Below are 22,879 nucleotides of genomic sequence, written 5' to 3'. Positions count from 1 at the left end.
CTTCTAGACCAATTGCAATGAAGAAAATGGTTGCATCTGATGCTAGAAGCACTATTTAGTAAATGTTGTGTTGGATCAGGGCACAGATTCAATCGTTTTTATTCCACCTGAAAATATTTACATTCAAACCTTTTGGTCCTAGCTATGGTGTCATCCTCTCTGAATAGGCTTGAACATCATCCAAGAGCAAGATGTTAGAAAGTCACTCCTCAGGAAACGTGAGGTTCTTCTAGTAGCCAGCATAGACAATCAACACACAAACTGCAGCAACCAACAGAGGATGCTAGGTATCCCTGCCTCTCTTGGGGTTTATATTGATGCAGTCTGCATGGATGTTCATTCTCTGTCCCAGGACCTTTAGACACTAGGGTTGCCTGTGGTTTAAGCCAGTGTCTTTTATATTTGACTGGCTGGGAAGCAGAGGACAAGCAGCTCCAGCACAGCTAAGTACATAAGGGGGGATAGGAGTGGCTGCCCCAGACTCAGCTTGGAGGTGGCACTGCTTACAGTTGATTTGAGCATATGCATATCTGTGTGTGCATGATTTCACACCAGAACAGAAGAGAAGGCTTCAAAGAATGAAACTGAGCATTGTCAACTGTCTCAGTTCCATCTGAGGGAGAACACAGGGTGAAGGAAAGGGGAAGACAGTGAGCAGCACCACCTTTTAGGTGAGTTCAGGGCCTGCCACTTTCTAGCTACAGTGTGTGTTTAATTATATCCTAAGGTGAACACAAAAGTGTGAGAAGATGTTCTTCAAGCACTGTTGGATTTTTAACAAGAACAAATAATTCCATAGCCTTGATAAAAATGGCTTGTGGAAGCAGCTTCCAGTTTAGTCCTGAAACCACAGCAGTGTGGAATACTCAACTGAAGTACTTGCTGAACACATGACATTATGTTGTTTAATTACCGGAAAGAAAACAGTAAATGGCTATTGTATTAAGAAATATTTTCCAACTGATCTAACACATGCTTAAAGCTTGCGTAGACCTTCTGTCACCTACCTGACCTTCTCTAGTTAAAATCCACCAGAGAACAAGAAATAGTTGTGATATTTAATGAGCACATTACACGTTGTAATCTGTTTATAACTCAGTTTCCCAATGTTAAGAGATCATTTCTGTTCAAAAGCAAACAGCTAGTTGCTATGTTAGTATAAACACATTCCTCCCTTCTGTCTTCATGTCGCCGCAATACTTCAGACTTGGCTGTTATGAGAAGTTTAGTCTACCCGGGCTTTGTTTGACATGAAGGTGTTCTGGCAATTCCTTGTCATCAATTTGAGAACTGCAGGCAATAATTCATTTACTTCTTTTTTCACAAGCTATCAACCCATGTTCCAAAAAGGTCTGCGATCTTAATGCTGACTGCATTTACCTCGGACCAAATCAGCACAGGTGTACCTGTCAAGAAGGTTACAAAGGGGATGGTCAAGTCTGCTTACCTGTAGACCCTTGCCAAGCAACATACGGGAATTGCCCTGCAGAGTCCACTATTTGTATATATGACGGCCCAGGAAAGGTTAGTGTTGAATGAATGCCCCAGATGTTTCCTCTGTTAAGTGCCTAAGATAATAATTTCCCTTCAAAAAGAAACCATAAAGGTAACAGGAACAGGCCTCAGGGAGATGAAGCTCTAATTCTGGCTTTGGCATAAGCCCTACTGTTGACCAGGAGTGAATCACTCCACCTCTCTTCTCAATTTATGTATACCATGCTTCCCTTCTGAAAATGGGAATGGCAACAGGGTTCTTTTTCCTATAATATTTTGGCTCAGATTTGCCTCCCCAAAATGACGGCACTGAAATGAAATTTTCCCAGTTAAATTTTGTCTCTCTGACCACAGGGGGCTTGTAGGACCAATAGATTCCTTACACAGGTACCACCAGATACAGGCCTAAAGTTAGTGTATTTAAGAAAGAAGTAATCAGGTGTCTTTGTGGATACCTGATGAAAGGCACTGTATAAAGGCTGCATTTTGTTCATGTTGTTGGGAACTGGCTCAGATTTGTGTCTGTAAAGCCACATTTCACCATCAAGAAAGCAAGACTTCAAAGACTGTTTGTTTGTTTTGCTTGGACACCCTCAAGTGCCGAAAAAGGGACTTGGTCATTCAGGGTCATCCTGCAGTTCACAGTCATATAAATTGCATCTCTGAGGGGTGCCTCAGTGACCTGTATATGGCTGGTGTGTAAAAGGTAGTTCTGATATACCTCACTCATTAATAGTATGCTTTGGCACTCATTTTGGAAGGCAGAAAGCTGTGGAATGGAGATACAAATTTGACCTACCCACTCTGATTTTTAATGTTCTCTGGTCAAAAAAAGTGAATCTACAGGACTTTATCTGAAGGAAATTTACCTGAGAGTCAGTACTTTTCCTGAATGGATAAAACCTAGGAGGGAGTTGTATAAATGTGGATAAGCTTTATACTTGCATCTGAACTCAATAGGTGATTAACGAAAGCTCACTGTCTTTAAACCTTTGTTCCAGAAAGTATGCTGAAATCTACAATTTGTGCACGCCTAATTTTCCTCTCCCATCTCCCATCCTTCTGATTTAGTCCCACTGTGAATGCAAGGAGCACTATACAAACTTTGTACCTGGGAAAGGATGCAGCATGACGGACATCTGTGAAACAAACAACACCTGCCATAAAAAAGCTAAATGCTCAATGGCTGCACCAGGACAGATTACGTGAGTCTTTTTGCTTACTAAAGGTTTAACCCTGTTTCCCTTTCCTTCCCCTAGTAAACAGGCTGCTAAAACAAATCCAGTGGATGAACACCTTCTGAAGTTATATCAATGGTTTCTTTATTAAGGACAAATCACAAGATTTAATAGGGTTAGGGTCAGCCAATTAGCATAGTGCCTGATGAAATCAGACCAAATGCTAATACCTACTAAGTTTTATTTTTATAGCACTCAGAGGTCGATTCTACACTAGTAAATAAAAAGGACCAAGACCTCTTTTCTGTTCCTCAGGGCAAGCAGCATCCAGTGTCTGGCTCAGAGCTAAAGCCACCTCTTCTTCCAAAACAGAGTAACTGCCTCTTGGCAGCAGTTCCTGGCACACGTTATCCCTTCAACTGTGCTTGGGCACAGCCTGGGAAAACGCTACTTGGTGTGTGCCAGAAACATGCCAGGCAGCGTGCTAAAAATTAATCAGCATTAATTATCACAAGACAGAGCTGCAGCCCTCGCTCTTTTTTAGTATACTAATACAGATACAACTAGGGAATCTGACCCCCATGCTGTGAAAGCAACACCAACCTCAGCAAGATTCCTCAAAGCCTCCAGTCAAGCACGTGGGATAATGCAAAACCTCTGGCAGAGTTTGTTTTCCTGCACAGAAGTTTGCTACACAGATGTTAGGATGTAGAAACACGGTTTTAACACTAAGCTTAACAAAGCTATCTTAAACCAAAGAATCTGGATTCTTATTGCCAGTACTTGCTTCATCATGCAGCTTTCTCTTACAGTGTAATATGAACATCACTTTTGTGTAAGATATTGTGCATTTCAAACAAGTTTATCTCAAATATCCCCTAGTTCATTTCTAAAGGGCAGTATATTACCCTCTAGTTGCACTTAATATAGACTTATGCTATACCTAGTATCATATACTACCATGCTTCTCAATATGAGTTGAAAATTTACTGTGAAGTTCCACATCACATAAATCAGGACCTTTCTTTCCTGATTGGTCACTGTTTCACTGTTGCAACTCAATTTTCTACAGCTGAGGATGTTTTGAGAATTTTAGAACAGGAAAATTAAACATTTATGACTGGGGAGGAAAACGAGCATTCCAGATGCTTTGCACATCATTCATTCAATGACCTTTAAAGGCAAAAACAAATGCAGAAGAAAGTAGTGGGATTCAAATCAAACTAAACTTATGTATTTGAAAAATATTGAAATTATACTGGATAGTTTCCAACTATGGAAAATCCATGTATGAAAGAGGAACTGTACAAAGAAAAAGTTTGATTGGTAAATGTGGGCACAATAAATTGTTTCTGATAAGTGACAAACACTTAATGCATTTTGGCTGCATCCCAGACTTTAAATATATTTGGGAAGGCTTGTTTTGGTGGGGTTTTTTACCTCTAAAACACGAAGCTGTAACAGAGGCCAGGTTTGGGCTTCTTTTAAAGATGCAGTTGTGCTGTTAGCTTCCCTCTTACAGTCACTTGTACTTTCTCCAGGATCAAATTATTTGTACAGAAGTAAACCTCATGTACAGACAAAGATGTAAATAAGGCAAACATTTGGTTTGTGAACATAACATGGCAACCTCCTGGAAAATCAAGATTGTCTCTATTTTCTGTTCCCATATAGATCTTTCCTGAGTGAGTGCTGACACTTTCTATGGCATTGCTTCAGCACAGTAATTATGTTCAGCCTTGCCCAGAAGCTACAAGTCTTCCACTGGTGCAGTATTACACTGCATATTAGACCATGACCTCTCTGATTTCCAAGCAGAACTGGCTTTCCCTCAACTAAACTCAATTATTTTCTTTTTTTAATCCCACTCTTACTTTTATTCTATGTCTTCAACATAGAAATCATACCTTCATAAACCAAAACTCTGTTGTACAAGTATTCAGGCAAAATGGAGACAGAGAGCTAAGCTCCCCTTTTCAAGAGAGATGCAGTTCTCCTCCTGAGTAAGCTGAAGCAGTGATAGTTCCCATCTTTTTCAGTCTTGCTTGTACACTTAGAATCATAGAATCATAGAATAGTTAGGGTTGGAAAGGACCTTAAGATCATCTAGTTCCAACCCCCCTGCCATGGGCAGGGACACCTCACACTAAACCATCCCACCCAAGGCTCTGTCCAACCTGGCCTTGAACACACCCAGAGGTGGAGAATTCACAGCTTCCTTGGGCAACTCATTCCAGTGCCTCACCACCCTTACAATAAAGAACTTCTTCCTTATATCCAATCTAAACTTCCCCTATTTAAGTTTTAACCCATTACCCCCTGTCCTATCACTACAGTCCCTAATGAAGAGTTCATCCCCAGCATCCTTGTAGACCCCCTTCAGATACTGGAAGGCTGCTATGAGGTCTCCACACAGCCTTCTCTTCTCCAGGCTGAACAGCCCCAACTTTCTCAGCCTGTCTTTGTATGGGAGGTGCTCCAGTCCCCTGATCATCCTGGTGGCCCTCCTCTGGACTTGTTCCAACAGTTCCATGTCCTTTTTATGTTGAGGACACCAGAACTGCACACAGTACTCTAAGTGAATACATTACATTGCATACATTTATAAAGCAATATTTACCCTATCAGAAGAAATGAGTCAGCTCCCAAGGAGGACCTGCTCCTCTCTCCCAGCCCTAACCTATTCATCCAGGCTCTACAGTCATACCTTCTTCCCAAGAGAACCCCTTAAAAAGATCATTAGAACTGTATCCTGAAAATTTAAGATGATTTTAGACTGATATTTCTACCCAGGACCAGAAGGAATCAAAGGCTGAGCCTCTTGGCCAAAATCTGAGTATCCCTCTGAGTCTGTATGCAGTCCCCCAGCCTGCAGGAACTGTGGGAACTTCCAATTAATACTGTTTTCATCAGAGAAACAGCTATGGTAGAGACCATATGTGGGAAACAGGAGATGATTCGGCATCAGACTGATACTGCTGTGGGGTGTGAATGGCAGATGCGTGTTTGTAACAACCAGCACATGCAAACAACAAGGTCGTTAGCTATATATAGAACATCTTTTGCTTGTGTAGAGTAATGTGCCTCTCTAACCATGCCTTCAGAATCCTATCCAGAGAGATGCATCATTATGGATAGGGCTCATGTGAATATTGAGCATGCTGTAGACTATATTAGGAATGGTCCTATTAAAAGCCAATGTTTGACAACACATACCATACAGTTGTTTAACCTCCTAAATATAGTAAGGGTTTCTTTCTGTACACGCTACATGTTGACAAGTGCCTGCTTTAATTTTAGCACTGAAGATGAGTACATGACTGAGCTGACACCTCCAGCCAGTCTCCCAAGCACAGCCAAGTGGGGGCTGATTTTCAGAAGACTACAATAGAAAGATCTGAGATTGCCAAAACCAGCAGGTATCAATATCGATATCCCTTCACATTGAGGCAGGCTTGAAGCATTCAGATGCTTTAGAAAGCAGTCAGGCTGACACAAGACCAAGGCACACACAAGTCCTAGCTGCTCTTTGAAATGCACTACCGTTTGTACCCATCAGCACCTAATAGTAAGTATATGTCAATCATGTTGACAACCAACAATTTCTTCCCCAGCTCTCTCATGACACTGAAGGCTTTCATGGCCATAATGTTCCTTTTTCGTGAGGCATGTTCCCTCTCTCATAGAACAGAAAATGTCAGACTGACATTTGTGGTGGTTCTGACATAAATTTCAGAGTTTGCCTTAAATGCAACACACTACTTCAAATGCAGCCCATCCCAATGCAGTGAGGCCATCAAGCCCAATCTCAAGGCATTTCAGTCCCTCCCACAGGCACCGTGACCTGAGTCTGTTTTGGATGTATGTAGGACTGTGTCAACCATAGGTCACTGACACCTCTCACAGGCTGGAGTACCCAGGGGACAGACAGAGAGCTACAGATGAGTTGCTATTTCCAGTACTGAGACAGGAGCAGCATAAAGCATACATCTGAGAAAGCAATAGATTTTCTGCTACAGCAGCTTTAGAAGAAAAGATAATATTAAAGTACTGGTATCAATGTGGCACCCCATACACTTATGCTGTAGCCTCTCATCACCCACAAGGCAGGCCCATTCGGTGGCTTTCTGGGCTTCAGTAACATATGCAGATGTGAAGCTGACAGAGGTGTCACATGGGCCCCATTCAAAGAGGTCCTGCAAGACAGACACCACTGCCTGCTGGGCCAGCTGATAAAAGGACATCACATCAGGCAAGCAGCCACTAGGCTGCCCTACACACTGACGCACTTGACAGCATGCAGAAGCAAAGACTGAACTAAAAGGCACAGGAGCTTCCTAAAAATGCCTTTGGAGAAGCAATAGGTTAACAGCTGGCACAGGTTTAGAAAGAGCCTTGATGACACCATGGGGCATCAGCATGCAGCTAAAATGACAATCCCTTCACAGGTGTACATGCCAGGGGGGCTCTGTGGGGAACGGGTTTGTGTGCTATGGAAACGTGATGGAGCGCCTCCGAGACCTGAACGCAGAAGTGGGAGGGCGGTGGCAAGGCAAGCTGACATCTGCCTTATCACTCATGGGTAAGTGACCACATGCAGCAGAGTCAGCTTCTGCTGGGTGAACTGATACTGTCCCAGTGCTCCTCACCATAGGAAAGTGTCATAGCATGTACACTGCTCCCTGCAGACTCACCCTGACCATTTAAAGCTGCCTTTGTGTAGCATGCCATGCAATCTGCAAGAATTTACAAGCAGAAATGACAAACATATTCCCACAACCCCTTACACATTCATGCTGTATCACCAGTGGGTTTTGCCCCATAGTGGAATAAATGGGATCATCCCACTACTTCTTCCTCCCTGCCTTCATTAATTTAGATAATTGAGATTTGATGTAGAACAACACACAGAAGTACACCAAAAACATCCAGATGCCCAGCTGGGTCTCTCTTCCCTGGTCCCCAGCCATCAGCAGTTGCATTGCTTTCGCCAGCCTTTTTAAGTTATTGCAGTCACCTTGTAAAGAGAATAACATAACTGTCTTCATCTTCTGCTGCATGGCTATGGACTAACACTGCTACAATAGAGATAGATTCTTCAGTTAAATATGTATATATGAAAAACTTCCTCCTGCTTAATATAATTTTCTTGGTCCTTTTCACTGAGCCCCATGGTTAAAATAAAGATCCTGAATTCCTGACCAAAATGGATTAAGAATCCCCCATAGCTGACCAAGGACAAAACTTAGCAGTGACCTTCAAATTCAGCACTGAAGAGTGAAATCCATTGCCTCAGCACCGAGAGCTCAGTTGGAGCTTCTCTGTGCATTTTCCTTATGCATCTAAAAAGTGCTCAGCATGCTCTCTGCCACCTTTTGTTAACAGCAATCTCAATTTCATGTTCTTTGGTTAAGTTTTGGACATATATGTACCGTTTGATTTACTAGCCAGAAGCTACAATGACACATTAACCACAGGTTACCTTACAATACATTTACTCACATTAATGTCTTTCAAAAGCTAAGAATATACAGCAGAATAGTCCAAATTGGTTTATAATACAGCATATTAATTTTGAGATATATTCTCTGGCATAACGTATCTATAACGACTGTAAAGATTTTTTCAGTTCTGATTTTAAGCCCCTGGGGAAAGAGCTGAATATTAGAAACAATTAATGCCTTCAGCTGCAATATCATCGGTCTCACACTACTTCATTGGAATCAGAAATACCATCTGGGTAACACAACTTTAATTAATATTCAGTGCATCAGTTTTCGTGACTGGCTGCATGCTTGCTGACATTTGCACTACCAGCACATTATCAGCAGCATAACCCTCACCCTAGGAAGGCTAAACTGATTTAAAGCAGAAGGCCATCTTCCTGTAAGGCACATCTCCAAAGAAACACTGGGTTTGTGTCCGCCACCCTTGTCTGCATGACACAGAATCCAGGCTGCCAGAAGCATTCTAACTGTTTTGCCCCATCCTGTGTCAAATGTGCAGCAGCAGCTGGATTTCACGTCCTATATGCCTCTTATTTTTTAATAATTCAGACTTTAGAAACTTACATTAACATTTAATAATCACAATAGTATTCTATACCCCAGAGTACACAGTCCCTTCCTCCAATAAGCTTTTCAATAGGCGTTTTAACTTCTTTTCTTCTCTCTCCGCCCCTTCTCCCTTCTTATAAGAAAATACCTACGAATGGCCACTGAGTACTCTGGGACCATTTACTGTCCTTGTACCGACAAACAAGGGGCTCAAAGGCACAAATGTAAGTAAACAAGAGAAAGGGTTTTACATTAGGGGCAGGGATTTAGCTCCTTCAGAAATCTCATCTGTGTTAAAAGTGTTTTGATTCAACAGATTCAGAAGAACTCTTTGCTCTAGTATACTTCTGGGTACATTTAAATACAGGGACCAGAGATTGTCTTTTTCCTACTTGAAAGAAAAGAAAACCAACTTGGCAAGTCAGGGTAGAACACAGTCAGGCTTCAGGTTTTGGATTGTCTTACACAGCTATGCTCAGGTTTTTATCACTCGGTTGAGAGAGGGGCTGAATTAAGATCCGAATGTTCAGCGGGGAGGCTACAGGTCATTTTTTATTTAAGGGGGATAAAATATAACGGGAGGGGAAAAAAAGCATTCACCAGGATATTTTTATTTTTAATTTTTAGATGAAGCCTGCGTTGAAATAAATCTCTGTTCTCCTGCTTTTCTAGATAAAGGATCTTCTGAATGATAAACAGAAAGCACAGTACTTTGTGAAACTCCATGTAATTGCTGGTCAGCTGAATACCAGTAGCTTGAATAATACTAATGTCATATATACTTTGACTGGCAAGCCAGGAGAGATATCAAAAGGAGAAAAGGTAAGTGGCCTTCCAGCCTACCTCAGCAAGAATGCCACTCTCTGTTCACTCAATGAGGAGTATGAGAGGTCTTTCTGCAGCAAGACATCAGGATGCAGGTATCTGCTGGGTTATGCAAAAAACAGCTGTAGCCATGCATTACAAGGAGTTCAAGTGAAACTGGAAACACCACCAGCAAAGTTCCCGCTAAAATCAGAGAAAACAAAAGTTACCTTCAGAAATACATCACCACTGAGTGACACAGAGGTCTAACACAGATTGCTCTAAAAATGCTTGCTAAAATTAAGTTATCCTAAATCTGCAGGCATGACCAACAGAGCTGGGAGAAGGTAGGGTGGGTATTAAGAGAGCACTGAGAGCCTAAGTGAAGTAAGAGGGGGCATGAGTCAAAAAAAAGCCCAGAACTTATGCTGGAAACCTGTGTGTACAGCTCATACAGAGTGAGCACCAACTGCACTGCAGTTCCCACCTCCCACTGAGCATCAGCATCCTTTGAATGATACAGCAAATGGAGGTCTTCAGCATCAATAAAATGCATAGAGAGTCACAGAATCCTTTAGGTAGGAAAAGACCTTTAAGATCAGAGTCCAGCCATTAACCTAGTGCAGTAGTAAATCATAAAAAATACATAGTAAAGTTCATCACTAGCCCAGTTTATTTGATGTCAATAAGCTCCAGGGAAGTCTGATCCCACAGTCTAAAAAATTTATTCTCTACAACTGATACACTAGATTTCATAATGTAGAGTTACTGTTCTTGGTCCATTGAATGCTCTTGAATGACTTGGGCCTATATGAAGGCTGAAATCAAGTACTTCTCATGTTTTGCAGTAGATCAGTAGCATCCGAGGGATCTATTTTGTTTCTTTAATGAGTACACACTCCATTTGTAATAGGAAAATATCATTGCTGTCTGAGGCCTGTTAGTTTCCTGCAGGCTTTGGTACAGTGCAGAATCAGCAACATTTTGTTATTTTAAATATACATATAATATAAGGAAATGGATTGTAGTCCCTTAAGATTACAGGAGTTGAGCCTTTTAGTACAATCATATTTAAAATCATTTCCTGGCAGACTTTTATTACTAGCAGTCATCAGAGCCCTTTCAGATACACTGCTTTTTCCCAGAGGACCTGTCCCTGCTTCTCTTAACTTTGCTGTCCTGGAACAAAATAACATGATCCTGATTCAAAGCCAAAGGAATTTTTTCCATTTCCTTGATAAGAATTGGAAGCGACCTTTAGCCTCCCCAGATTTAAATGGCCCAGGTGTTGGCAATGGGAATGCTAGACGTTATTCACCAGGCATACTCATTCTGTTGTCATTCCAGAATAGAGAGCTTACTATCCATTGCCTGGTTTCTTTCAGGATAATCAATTAAGAATTAAAATCCAAGGAGGAAGGAGGAAAGGAAAATTTTTGCAGGGAAATATTATTGCTTCCAATGGGATTTTGCACATTATTGACAAAGCCATGGATAATGTGGAGCGAACATTTGAAAGCAACAAAGAGGTGAGTCATAAACTATATACATTCAATGTCAGACTTTCTTTTAAAGCAGTTTCACACTAATTGAATGCCAAGGAAGATGACAGACAGCAGCTGGACGAACTCTTCTGAGCCACTGCAGGGTCAGCTCAGAGGAGCACCATTCAAAGTGAAAGGTGATGTCACAGTTTCCCCAGTAAACAGACATCCCCTCTTCTGTCAAGCTGGTCTGTGAAGGATTAGGTTGTTCTCACTGCATTTGAGTGGTTCCTCATTGCAGTCGCAACACATCTGACCAAATTCCAGAACACACTAAAAGGAGGGACATCTGGACAGATATTAGGCAAGACTTGTGCTCAAACCAGCAATCCCTCACCCCTAAAGGCTAATATTATAAAAACTGGTAACTTTGGATGCTTTGGGGTGTCTGGTACCCTGCTTGGCATGCTTCCTTGAGTTCACTTCTTGATATAGTGATGCAAATAATTTATTTTTCTGTTCTTTCTTATTGGGAATGAAAAGTTAATAACACTTTCCACACACACACTGTATGTTCTGTTACTACACAGTATTTCAGGACAATGATAAACTAACTATAATCAAGTATAGTCCCAGGACAAGTGCTACAACTCAGACACTTCTGCACCCCACCAACCACCCAAACAATAAGGAGATCCACATGGATTCAATCTGTACTATCTGAGACTCGTATAGTAATTCAGAAAGTGTCTTATAAGGCTTGGGGTTTGTTCTGTGGTCCCAACTAAAACAAATCTTAATTTCATCGTATTTCAGGAAACCATAATGTCAGTACTTCAAGATAATGGAAGATACAGCCAATTTACATCTTTGATAGAGGTAAGGACCTAGAAAAGCAATTCTAAAGAGCTATTTTCAGTTTTTCTTCAATATTAGTATATAATTTCACTTTTCTTTTTAAACCAAACCAGAAAACTGGCCTGGGAATGGATTTACAGCAGGACAACAGGCCTTACACAGTCTTTGTTCCAAGTAATGAGGCTTTGAGCAATATGAAAGCTGGCGTTCTGGATTACCTGCTTTCTGTGGAGGTACAGTCTTTCTACAACACAAATCTTTCTCAGATAGTAAATACATAGCAGATGCATATGTACATTGTCCAGTGTTCATCTAAGTTAAGCTCCTATGATCGAGGTTGAACTGATAAATTAAAGATCAAGGCAACACCTAAAAGGAACAGAATCTGGGGTCTCACATCATATAAAGCAATGATGATCCCCCACACCAGGCGCCCACTCCCCTGCTCTTGCTTTAACAGCACAGCACAGTCCAGACAGCCACGCAGCAAAGCCCCAAAACCTCTGATGCACCAACTAGTGATGTTGTTCTTATCCCCCGTCCTCTCAACAGGCCAGTCGGGTTTATGCCACTCATTTTGGGCTAAAATGGCCTCTTTTCTGCTTTGGCAGGGTTCATGGAAATTGCTGGAGCTGGTCCGATACCACATTGTCTCCAATACAGAGGTGAGCATGGCTGCTTTACTGACCCAGGGTATAAAGGCATTTTCAAACCCTTTGCCACTCTAAAGGTAGAGGTTTTCCAAGAACAAGCTCTATTCTGTGCTGCATGGTAAGCTTGCAAAGGACAGCTATGCCTCTGTCTTTACTAAGGTTAGTCGCATAATGGTAAATAACAGAGAACACAATCCTTTCACCTCAATGTCACTAATGCAAATAAAACCCTGCTAGGAGGCATAGGGTAGTCCTTGAATCATGGCAAATTAAAACTGTGTTTTGTCACACTAGTGTGTTACATGCAAGTAACTATTTTCACTTTAAAATATACCATTTGGTGACAGGGGCTTAACCCAAGTGGGAAAGATAGATAGATAGATAGATAGATAGATAGATAGATAGATAGATAGATAGATAGATAGATAGATAGATATGCACACATACAATCATCCTGAACCTGAGACCCACTGCCTTAGCATGCTGTGGAGCAAGAACCACTGTCAGGGGATACTGTCAGTTTGGCAGGACTGAAGGAATAAGTAGCAGGAAAAGTACTTGTTGCTTTCAAAATCAAGCTCTCTCTGAACCTATTCTGCTAATATTAGTCTTCTGTTTATCAGAGAGAGGTGGTTTTGCCATTGCCTAAGTAAGCCCCCTGTTTCTTCCTCCTTTCTCTGCTGAAAACAAAGAGCAGACCCAGCAACACCACCAGCAACTAAGGTTAGAGGGGACTGAAGTTCATCCTCACCACAGGATGGGGAAGGAAGGAAGGGCTTGTATCCTTAGCAAAAGGCCCTGCTCACAGCGTCCAAGGCAGAGGTCACTCCTGGCACGGAGCAGGATCACAGGGAGCAGAGGCATGAGATCCATGTTTCTCTCCATGAGGCATTAGCACTGCCATTTGCACAGTGGTCTAAGGATGCAAACAGGGCTATTTTTAGGAGGGGGGGTGATAACATTACTTAGAATAGGTGCTATAATTAGAAGAATAATTACTATCTTTGGGGGCAACAAGCTCTTCATATGCAGTAACCAGCAAACTTAGTAAAAATTTAGTCACTGTTACACAAGCAGGTTAGTCAACGTGAGGCTGCCCACAATGCTAATAGGTTCACTTGCCCACCTTAAAGAGAAAAACAGTTTTTCTTGTGAAACCCATCTGGATTTTAAAATAATAATGATATACATTTCTCTCACTGAATTTATGTTTGTTTCAGCTAGAGGTTGCCAGTCTTGTCTCAATAGAGCACATCAGAAGCATGGCAAAGCAGTTCATTTACTTTAACAGGACCAGCACTGTAAGTCAAAGGCAGCTTTCACCTGTGAACAGCTCTCTCTGATCTAGGCAACTGTTTGCATTCAGGGGGAATAGAAAAGGGAGGAGGGGGAACATTAGTAGAGGAATTTCTTGAGGCAGAATATTGTGCGAATGAATGTAACTTGCCATTCCCACCTACTGATAAAAATTAGTATTATAAAGGATGCAGAGCAAATGATCAATACATAAGAACAGTCTGCAGTTCCCTTTTTCTTACAATTAGCCACAGACTAGGCGAGATTTTTATTTTTCTCTAACTTAAAAAAATCTATTTAAAATATTTTAAGTAATTCTGTTACATATTTTAGTTATTTTAAACTCTTTTCAGTGCACACATGGTCTTGTATTTTTTTTACTGTTATAATTTCTGATCCTGATAAATGCAGTGAACACATTTTTAAAGGTGTTAATTTTTCAGTACTTTTGTGAAATCAAACTTATCTGTTATGTTTAATTTCCTTCTGTTCTGGAGATAAGAGGCAAATACGAAAATTCTTGAAAAGGCAGAGCAGTTGCAAGAGAAATGCATAAAGAATACTTTTTCGCCACACACCCCCCCAAACTCTTTCATTTTTCCCCACTTTGTCAGAGAGAGGACTAAAGTGTGCTTATGCCCACTGAAATAAGTGCCTGAAGTCGTGAGTAGTCTTCTCATTTTGGCCAGTTTTTTATTAACCAGTTCCACAAGCTAAGAGAGCAGATTAAAAGGAAAACTTTAGACACCACTGTTCATGAAATATTCATTAAAATGGGCAATATATGTGCTCATTTTACTTACATAAAACAAGAGTAATAAAAGATAGCCAATTTAAAAGAAGTACAAGTAGAATTTCTTCAAATTATTAGAAACTGAGAAACTGTGAAAATTTTGTTATTAATAACAATTTATTGTTTCACAGGGACAAGTCTTGGTGAGTGGAGAAGAAATGGAAGAAACAGATATTGTTGCAAAAAATGGTCGCATTTATACCCTAGCAGGGGTTCTTATCCCACCCACAATTGTTCCAATTCTACCACATCGGTGTGATGAGACAAGAAGCGAAGTCGCAATGGTAAGAGAATCACAACAAATCAACAGCTCTTCAGTGCTCCATGCAAAGCACTCTAGCTTCTTCTTTACTACTTTCTCTGGTATTGTCCACTAAAAAAGGGGGTATTTTTTAAATTCATATATCAATCATATACAGCCACCTGGATAACATTGCTGCACATATACAAGTAATTTCCAAACAGAGAACTCATATGAGCGCATCCTAAACCACTTTAAAGCATCTAGTTCTTTCAGGATCATCTAGTAGTATATGTAAATATGTTGTCTCTCCAGTCAAACCCTTTCCTCCAGTTCCTGATTCCCATCTGTGCAAACACGGTAAGCAGTGTCAAGTTCCCAGGGAAACTACTCCAGATCAGTTTCTACTAAGCATGCAGGGAAAGGAGCCAGCAAGTTAAAATATTAATTATTAATTTTGTATTAATATATTAGAAATATGTTCTTTTCAGAAGCCACAATTTCCCCTAGCTCTGCTTTCTTCCTTTTTTTTTTTTTTTTTTTCAAATTAGGAATCACAGAACACTTTTATATTTCAAAGGGTAGACTTTGACCTACCTTGTTCAGTTTGGTAACACAGTACAGGCCTTTACACTTGGTAACATTCAGACACTATTTCTGGTAAGAAGACCAAGTATCCAACTAAGCTTTTAATTTGCAGTAAGCGTGGCTCCAATGAGCTGTTACTGTACTATATTCAAGCACGTATCTGGGCCACTAACAGTTCCGGTACAGTGATGCAAAACATTTCCTATCTTAACTTACAACAGTCCAGAGCCACAGCCTTGAAAGAGGTTCCCAACAGAGCTGGACAGCATCAAAATGCAATGAAGAAAACACAAGAGCTGGCGCAGTAAAGAACTATTACCTCTGGCAGCAACTACAGAATGCCGTATGTGCAATGCAGTCATAAACTAGGCAGGGTGACAAACAGCAATCTCCAATACAAAAAGCAATCAAGACCAAGAGCACTTTAGTAATCTGAATTCCTTACCAAAACCCTACCTACAATCTATGACTGACATCAGCTACTCCTAAAGCAACACAGAAAAATGATTTAAAGATGAAACAAACTGCATCTGTCACAAAAATTACTCCCCAAATTGAATTAAGTGGCTTTGTCACCTTTGAAAGCTTCATGCATAGTTTAAAATATAGTTTACTATCCAAGGCTTTAAGCAGAGCACTGGTACCAAGGAGAACACCAGAAGGGAGCAATGACTTTGCTGTTCTGACCTTTCACTATGCATCTCCTCCACTCTCAGAAAACTGGAATACTACCTCATAAATAATGCTTGTGGTACCAGCTAAAAAGACAAACTGTAGGAACAAGCAGGTGTACACACCTACAAGAACTTTACATTCTGAAAGACAAAACCATAATGCTATTGCATACGTACCCATGTAGCCATACCCAAACACTGAAAGCTACACCTGAGCAGAACTGAATGACAGCAGTGCTTATCCACAGTGTCACAAAGAGCACAGGGACAACAGATCCTCAGTACCTGCCTGAGGTGTGGACTGTGGCCAGTTCTGATGACCTCTGACAAGAGGTGCTCTGAGCAGTGAAGCAGTAGTAGCTGTTCCCAGCTGTCTGCTCTACCTCCTCCCACAGCAGACCTGATGTACAGGAATATATGTCTATGCTTCAGTTAATTCAGTGCAAAGACAGTGTTTTAACCTACTGCTGAAAACAGGCAGATATGACCTCGTGTGGAAGTGAAGATGCTTTTTTCGGCTCCCCGCTGTGGCAAGGCAGAGGGGAGAGACAGTATCCCCATCCTTAGGAAAAGAAGGGAGCGGGTACACGTCAATGGCTAAAACCATCCCAGGCAGAAGAAGGGAGTGAATAGGTGACACTGAGTTGCTCTGAACATCAGGAGGGTGATGCCAACAGAGAGAAACGTTTCCCACAGCAAACAGATTTTTTAAGTTCTAAAGCAGCAAAGAGGCACTTGCAGGGATTTTCAGAAACACAAAGAAAGGTAAGAGCCTAAGACAGCTTCAGCCATGACTCCACAGCTTATCAAAGAGCTTTTCAGTGCCCAAGTGTATTCGACAAAATACATCTGAACCACAAACCTCAACTGTTAGACACCCAAATGCTTTTGTAAGTCTGACCCTTTATTCCTTTAACTGCTGTACACCATGCAACTATTAAATTCAAACCAATACCTGATTTTTTTCCCCCACACTTCCAGTGCTTAATCTGTAGGTAAAATGCCATAATTCATGTTCATGGTCACTTGTCCAGTGACTATGAAACACAGTGAGGTAACGCATAGAATGCCAGCTCTAGGATTTATTCTAACTAGGTTGAAACACAAAACGTTAGCAGTCACAAGCAACACAGCTTTGACAAACTCCATATTCACCCTCTGAAGAGATGAGAATCTCTGAAGTTATTGCAAGTTGAGCTTGTCAGAGAACTCATCTTTAAAACTGCCACTGGAGTTTATATCTCCTTGGTGCCATAATTTCCACCGTCACTACCACATGGTGATAAATTAGCTAGTGGGGAAAGGCAACCAGAAGGTGAAGACGCAAAAATAGCTATATACCACTGGATCACAGTGGAGTACAGGATCTACAACATGGAAGCAAAGAATATTTTTCTCTTCAGTGCCTGTCTATACGCAAGACAAATTTCTGTTCACGCTGTGTATATATGGGACCATTAATTTGTGGTCTGCCTAGGATGAAATAAAAAATTCTCATGGAAGTTAAATGTGCAGACTGCACTAGACCTTCAGACAATGTTAGCTAATATTTGGGATTAAGCAAAGGACACCAGTGCATTCATGCCCATGTTTATCTTCTGTTTAGGAAGCTTCCAATTGTTTAAAATAAGGGAGCAGGGGAAGGACAGATGAAGATAAAAGGGGGAAGGTGGAAATGAACAACCACTCCAGAAAAATTAGAACCAGCAGGTACAGCCCTGGTGCTGCTGTTCAGTTCCTGATCCATGCTGTAAGAGTTAAAAGCCATAGAACACATGTACTAACAATGTACAGGGTATATCTTCCATAAGTATGCACCTGGTTTAACACAATCTCAAATGACTAACCTTATTGTTTCCATCTAGGGCCTCTGTACAAGTTGTTTGTCACAAGCAATGGCTCCGTGTCCTCAGGATTCAAAGCCCATTGTAAGTGACAGATTCCCCAGTTGTACAAAATGCTTAGAGGGAAGGGGTCCCATGTGTTGATTACTGCTCTCCCAATACAACGAGAAAAAGAACCAGATATGAATACAAGAGGCCACATAAAAATACAACTATAGACACTATTTTAACCTCTTTTAGGCAATAATTGAATCATCAGGTGATTTCAGTATTATATTTTTACTGTAGCAAGATCCCTTGTAGACTTCATAGAAGCTCTGACTCCTTCCAGGTTAAGTAAAATCTATTTCAGACAGGCTTTGTCAGAAGAGGGAGGTGAGGAATGAGAATTGCTATGATTACACTTTGAGAGTTAGTAAATTATAAATAGAGGAGGAATAGATTTAAAATAGACCTCGCATCTGTTAAAAATTTCCTTTTGATTAAGCATCCTCCCAGAAGTAACTGTCAACAGAAGCAGCTTCAGAAAGAATAGAAACCTTCCCATCTGCTTTGCATCTAAGAGATGCAAATCTGGCTGCATTTTTCCCCACACACAAAACTCTAGTCTAGCTACCACAGGAATTTTATTCCCCATGTTATAAAAACTCATTAGTAGTTAGTCCTGTGTGCCATATTCAGTAATAACCTATATGTCATTTATTCAGTAAAAATGAAAAGAAAGTTCATGTTATGAAAAATACATAATTTAAAACATTTTTAAATGCAACTCTATAGCAAAGTACTTACTGTTCTCCAGTTAAATTATATTGGCATAGTAAGGCTATATCACAGAACTTTACATTGCCTAGCAATAATAATGCTTCCACTTTGTGCATGTTTCAGCCTTTCTCGAAAAGAAGATGCATTATTGAAGGCCCAACCTTTCAAAAAACTGGCTGTGCTAGAGCCTGCAATGTAACAATAAAGGTACGGAGTTATGATTCCTTAAGGTGAAATTCATATGAAAGTTTTATAAAATACTGTATTTTGCATTGTGAACTTTCCTTTTGGTGTTGAGAGACGTATGGAGATGTTCATATAGTTTCCATACCCTTCTACAGGAGGCTGAGAGGACTGAATGTAAAAACTTCGAGCAAAATACCAGGCACATTCCAGAGAGACTTTTAGTTGCCACATGCTATTAACAACACTCATACTCTGTAATGCAGGATTTTAACATAAAGGTTCCAAGCCCAGGTGCTGTCATTGTCCCAGACAGCTTCAACCACAAAGAACAGGGCAGCTTGACAGCCACTTAGTCACAGCCACTCCTGCCCCAGGACTTCACACAGTATGGGGTAACAACAAATAGGAAATGCTCCTAAGAACCACGCTCCACTTGCTCTGCTTGGCAAATCTAGTCCTTGCAGAAGTCATTAGCCCATGAGAAGTACTTACACCTCTCTAGATCCTGGGGCTCCTAAATAGGATTCTGCGTTTCATAACCACCATTAAGTAACAAGCAGAGAAGTCTAACAAATCCATAAGCTTTGAGAGCCTTTTGCTAATTCCTTTCCCTTGAATCATAGAATCATTTAGGTTGGAAAAGACCTTTAAGACAATCAAATCCAACCACTGCCCAAGGACTGCCAAGTCCACCACTAAACCGTGTCACTGAGGGCCTCATTTACATGGTTGTGAACACTTCCAGGGACAGTAATTCCACCACTGCCCTGGGCAGCCTGTTCCAATGCCTGTTCACCATCTCAGTGAAGAATTTTTTCCTAATATCCAATCTGAACCTCCCCTGGCACAGCTTGAGGCCATTTCCTCTTGTCATTTTTTACTTGGGAGAAAAGAGTCACACATATAAATGAGGGGTTTTTTTTCCTAATACATTTTCTGTGCTCTTGATAAACAAATGGATCAAGCAGCAAATTCATGAATAAAACAAAAGATGCAGCTGAGAAAAACATTTAGGGCTGTGTAGTGGCTAAATGCCACACTGGTGCAGAGGGGAAGGGGGAAGATCAAAGCAGCATGTCTGGCTTTCACAGCATCTCCCTGAGGTAAAACATATCTTCAAGTTCCTGATCTCAGATGCAAACGAGACTGCCTGCTTCTGAATTGCACTGCACTCCCCCTGCCAAATACGAGATCGCACACAGTATGAGCAGATGCACACAGGTACGTTTATAAGTGGCAAGAGGACAGGGATTTCTAACACTGATGAGTCTGACAAGAACAAGGGAAGAATATGGGGGTCTGTGTATCCCCTTCTTAGGCTGCCAGCACCCCTCTTGGTTTTAACAAGGCCATTGCAGGGGTGGCTCTGGTTCCACACAAGCATTTTAGAGCCAGCTACCCCTACAGCCATTTGCCAGAGACAAAACATGATGGAGAGTTGTCTTTCCTGCACTGCCTCCTCACTAAGGCACTACAAAAGAGGATATTTACTTTATTTCACAGGAACCAAAATGTTGCAAAGGCTTCTTTGGCCCTGACTGCAGACCGTGCCCAGGAGGGTTTTCCAAACCCTGCTCAGGAAATGGTCAGGTAAGCAGGGCATCTGTCAGCACCCTGAACACCCATAGAGGGAAGGATAAACTGTGTCCCAGAAGTCCCTAAAGTGCTTCTGCACAATAAATATGTTAGGCTCCCTCCATTTATGTCCAGTGATAGCTGTGAATTTCAGGTTCAGTTATATGGGGGAGAGAAAATTAACGGGTCTCCTTTCAGATGTCTGAACTGCAGGCTTCTGTGGTTCCAACACATAGCACACAGGCAAGGTTGGAGTTGACCCACTCTTACATTTCTGCTCTGCACAGCACACGGTAATGATGCAGCTCACTATTCTCACTTTAAAATTGCAAAGGAATGTAGAATACACAGCAGCAAAGTACAAGCACAAGGAAAGTTTTTCCTTTGAAATACCTTTTTCTTCAAAGCTGAGGCTCTTCCTACTAGTCTGTCACAGTCAATAGTGTGGAGAGGCACACAGTCTCTTCTCTGGGGGAAGGATAAAAATTCATTTCAATTTATACATAGAAATCACCTCTTTTCCACTATCACAGTGCATGGACGGCCTGGATGGAAATGGGACATGCATTTGTGCTGAGGCATTTCAAGGCTCGCAGTGTCAGTTTTGCTCAGACCCTGGCAAATACGGTCCTCAGTGTGACAAAGGTAAGAACAGCCATACTTCCTCAGCATAACTGTTTCTTTTGGACCCTAGTAACATTGGGGTAGGAGTTAACTGCTCGCTAAACATTCTCTGTGTCAGATGAGCATGATGTCTCTGGGGTACTTCCATTTCTTATTTCAAAGGGATACATCATAAGCCTGCAGTCAGTGAAAATCTTCTCACTGACTTAATTGGACTTTCTGCAGAGGTCATAGCTTGCTGTATACTAATTTATTGTTCTTTTCATTTCTGTCTCCTCACATAAGTAATGGAAAAGAAGATCTTTGCTATTCCATTCCCACCTAGTACTGCCCACAACAGAGCAGATTCTGCCTGCAATGACAAACATATGTAATCTAAGAACAATTAAAACTATAAACAGATTGTGTTTAGGGACACTTAATAACTGTCTTTACTGAATAATTTATGATCTGCAAAATTTGTAGTTCCAGCAGTCATCTTCTATATACTGACAGATTTATTCCTGCTATGTCAAACCATACTACATTTGAGAGTCTACAGAATATAAACCAGCAAATATAATCCCCATCTACAAAATTGGGTTTAGTCTTTTTTGCTATGTCATTCATGAAGCACGGCTCACTCAAAATTGCACAGGTACATGGACAAAAACTGAGAAACAAGTTCCATACGAAAAGGTGGTATTGCCTAAGCTGCAGTCCCACCAAAGCAGTACGTGTTGGCTTAACTAGTCACCACTGGCACTTCTTGGGATTGCAGAAGGCTTACCTACCAAGTCCTTTGGGCACATTGCTGTGCCCCCCAGCAGATAAATATTTATCACCTATAAAGTGATTATAGGTCTGTGCTGCTACTCTGTATACCAGCCCAGCACTATGCAATTTGTAGCATTGTGGGCTCAACATTAAAAGGCTTCCCATATCACTGAAAGTACACCACAAGTTGTGCAATGAAATAATTTCAGCCTTAATAGCCTAGGACACAGTATTTTGCTCCTACTTCTCTGAAGTACTTTGAAATTCATTGATGGATAAGTGTACTATAAAGATACAACATATATTAAATAGTTACCCATTAAGCACACCTGAAAAGACACGGGTATGATAAATAAATAGTAAGTTCCCCAACAAAGTAAGACTTTAGAAATACAAAAGTTTAGATACTAGAAATAAAAGGAGGACCCGATTCATAAGTGCTGCGTAGGAATAGACGCCTTTTACAATTATGGAACTGCACATTGTAACTTATCTCTGCTAGAATGCCTCTGCGTTTATGGGAAGTGCAATAACCAAATAGACAGTGACGGGATCTGTCTTCCTGGATCATGCAGAAGTGGATACACAGGGAAACTCTGTGATAAGCAGATTGCTCCGTGCAATCCCTCTCTACACCTTTGTCATCCACATGCAGACTGTCAGCTTAGCGATGGTGCAATGAGGTAAGTCAGTAACTTGCATCTAATTAATATTAACCATGCTGCAGCTCTTTCCCATTTGCTTGATCAAAACAGCGCTGTGTAGCAGTACACAGATATCAGCCACTGAAATACTGCTATGCAGCAAATAAGCATAAACATGCACCACATCAACCTTGAGTTCCAAGATAGTAATCGGGAGTTCTCAATGCCCTACCCTGTACCTTATATTTAACACCGATATATTCATACAGATCCAGCCCTTGTTCAGAAGGCTGCCTTCCTATCAACAACTACAAAGGCTCTCTCAGGAAGCTCTTGTTTCTAACCATCTCTTCAGTGAATCAGGATTCT

At 41.1% G+C, this 22,879-nt stretch overlaps 1 protein-coding gene and 1 long non-coding RNA gene across 5 annotated transcripts in view; one reads left to right on the top strand and one right to left on the bottom strand.

The window, feature by feature from the left end:
• STAB2 (stabilin 2) overlaps positions 1-22,879 on the top strand; it is an 82,359-nt gene that overhangs the window by 13,450 nt on the left and 46,030 nt on the right. For 2 of the 3 annotated variants that reach the window (XM_065680255.1, XM_065680269.1), the window contains exons 8-23: positions 1,328-1,524; positions 2,566-2,699; positions 7,121-7,254; positions 8,870-8,952; positions 9,401-9,550; positions 10,918-11,061; positions 11,833-11,895; positions 11,988-12,107; positions 12,486-12,539; positions 13,748-13,828; positions 14,748-14,900; positions 17,985-18,047; positions 18,849-18,932; positions 20,415-20,501; positions 21,020-21,131; positions 22,369-22,549. In XM_065680255.1, coding sequence (XP_065536327.1) covers positions 1,328-1,524; positions 2,566-2,699; positions 7,121-7,254; positions 8,870-8,952; positions 9,401-9,550; positions 10,918-11,061; positions 11,833-11,895; positions 11,988-12,107; positions 12,486-12,539; positions 13,748-13,828; positions 14,748-14,900; positions 17,985-18,047; positions 18,849-18,932; positions 20,415-20,501; positions 21,020-21,131; positions 22,369-22,549 — 1,840 coding nt within the window. The remainder of the gene's footprint in view (positions 1-1,327; positions 1,525-2,565; positions 2,700-7,120; positions 7,255-8,869; positions 8,953-9,400; positions 9,551-10,917; positions 11,062-11,832; positions 11,896-11,987; positions 12,108-12,485; positions 12,540-13,747; positions 13,829-14,747; positions 14,901-17,984; positions 18,048-18,848; positions 18,933-20,414; positions 20,502-21,019; positions 21,132-22,368; positions 22,550-22,879) is intronic. The other variant, XM_065680262.1, reaches the window with a different exon arrangement.
• Positions 20,880-22,879, bottom strand: part of LOC136015010 (uncharacterized) — a 36,221-nt gene continuing 34,221 nt past the window's right edge. For both annotated transcript variants that reach the window (XR_010613031.1, XR_010613030.1), the window contains exon 3: positions 20,880-20,954. This is a non-coding gene — a long non-coding RNA (uncharacterized LOC136015010). The remainder of the gene's footprint in view (positions 20,955-22,879) is intronic.

This window comes from Lathamus discolor, chromosome 1 (assembly GCF_037157495.1).
Source record: "Lathamus discolor isolate bLatDis1 chromosome 1, bLatDis1.hap1, whole genome shotgun sequence".
Classification (NCBI taxonomy): domain Eukaryota; kingdom Metazoa; phylum Chordata; class Aves; order Psittaciformes; family Psittacidae; genus Lathamus; species Lathamus discolor.
The sequence above is the reverse complement of the archived record's forward strand: the minus strand, read 5'-3'. Positions and strand labels throughout refer to the sequence as shown.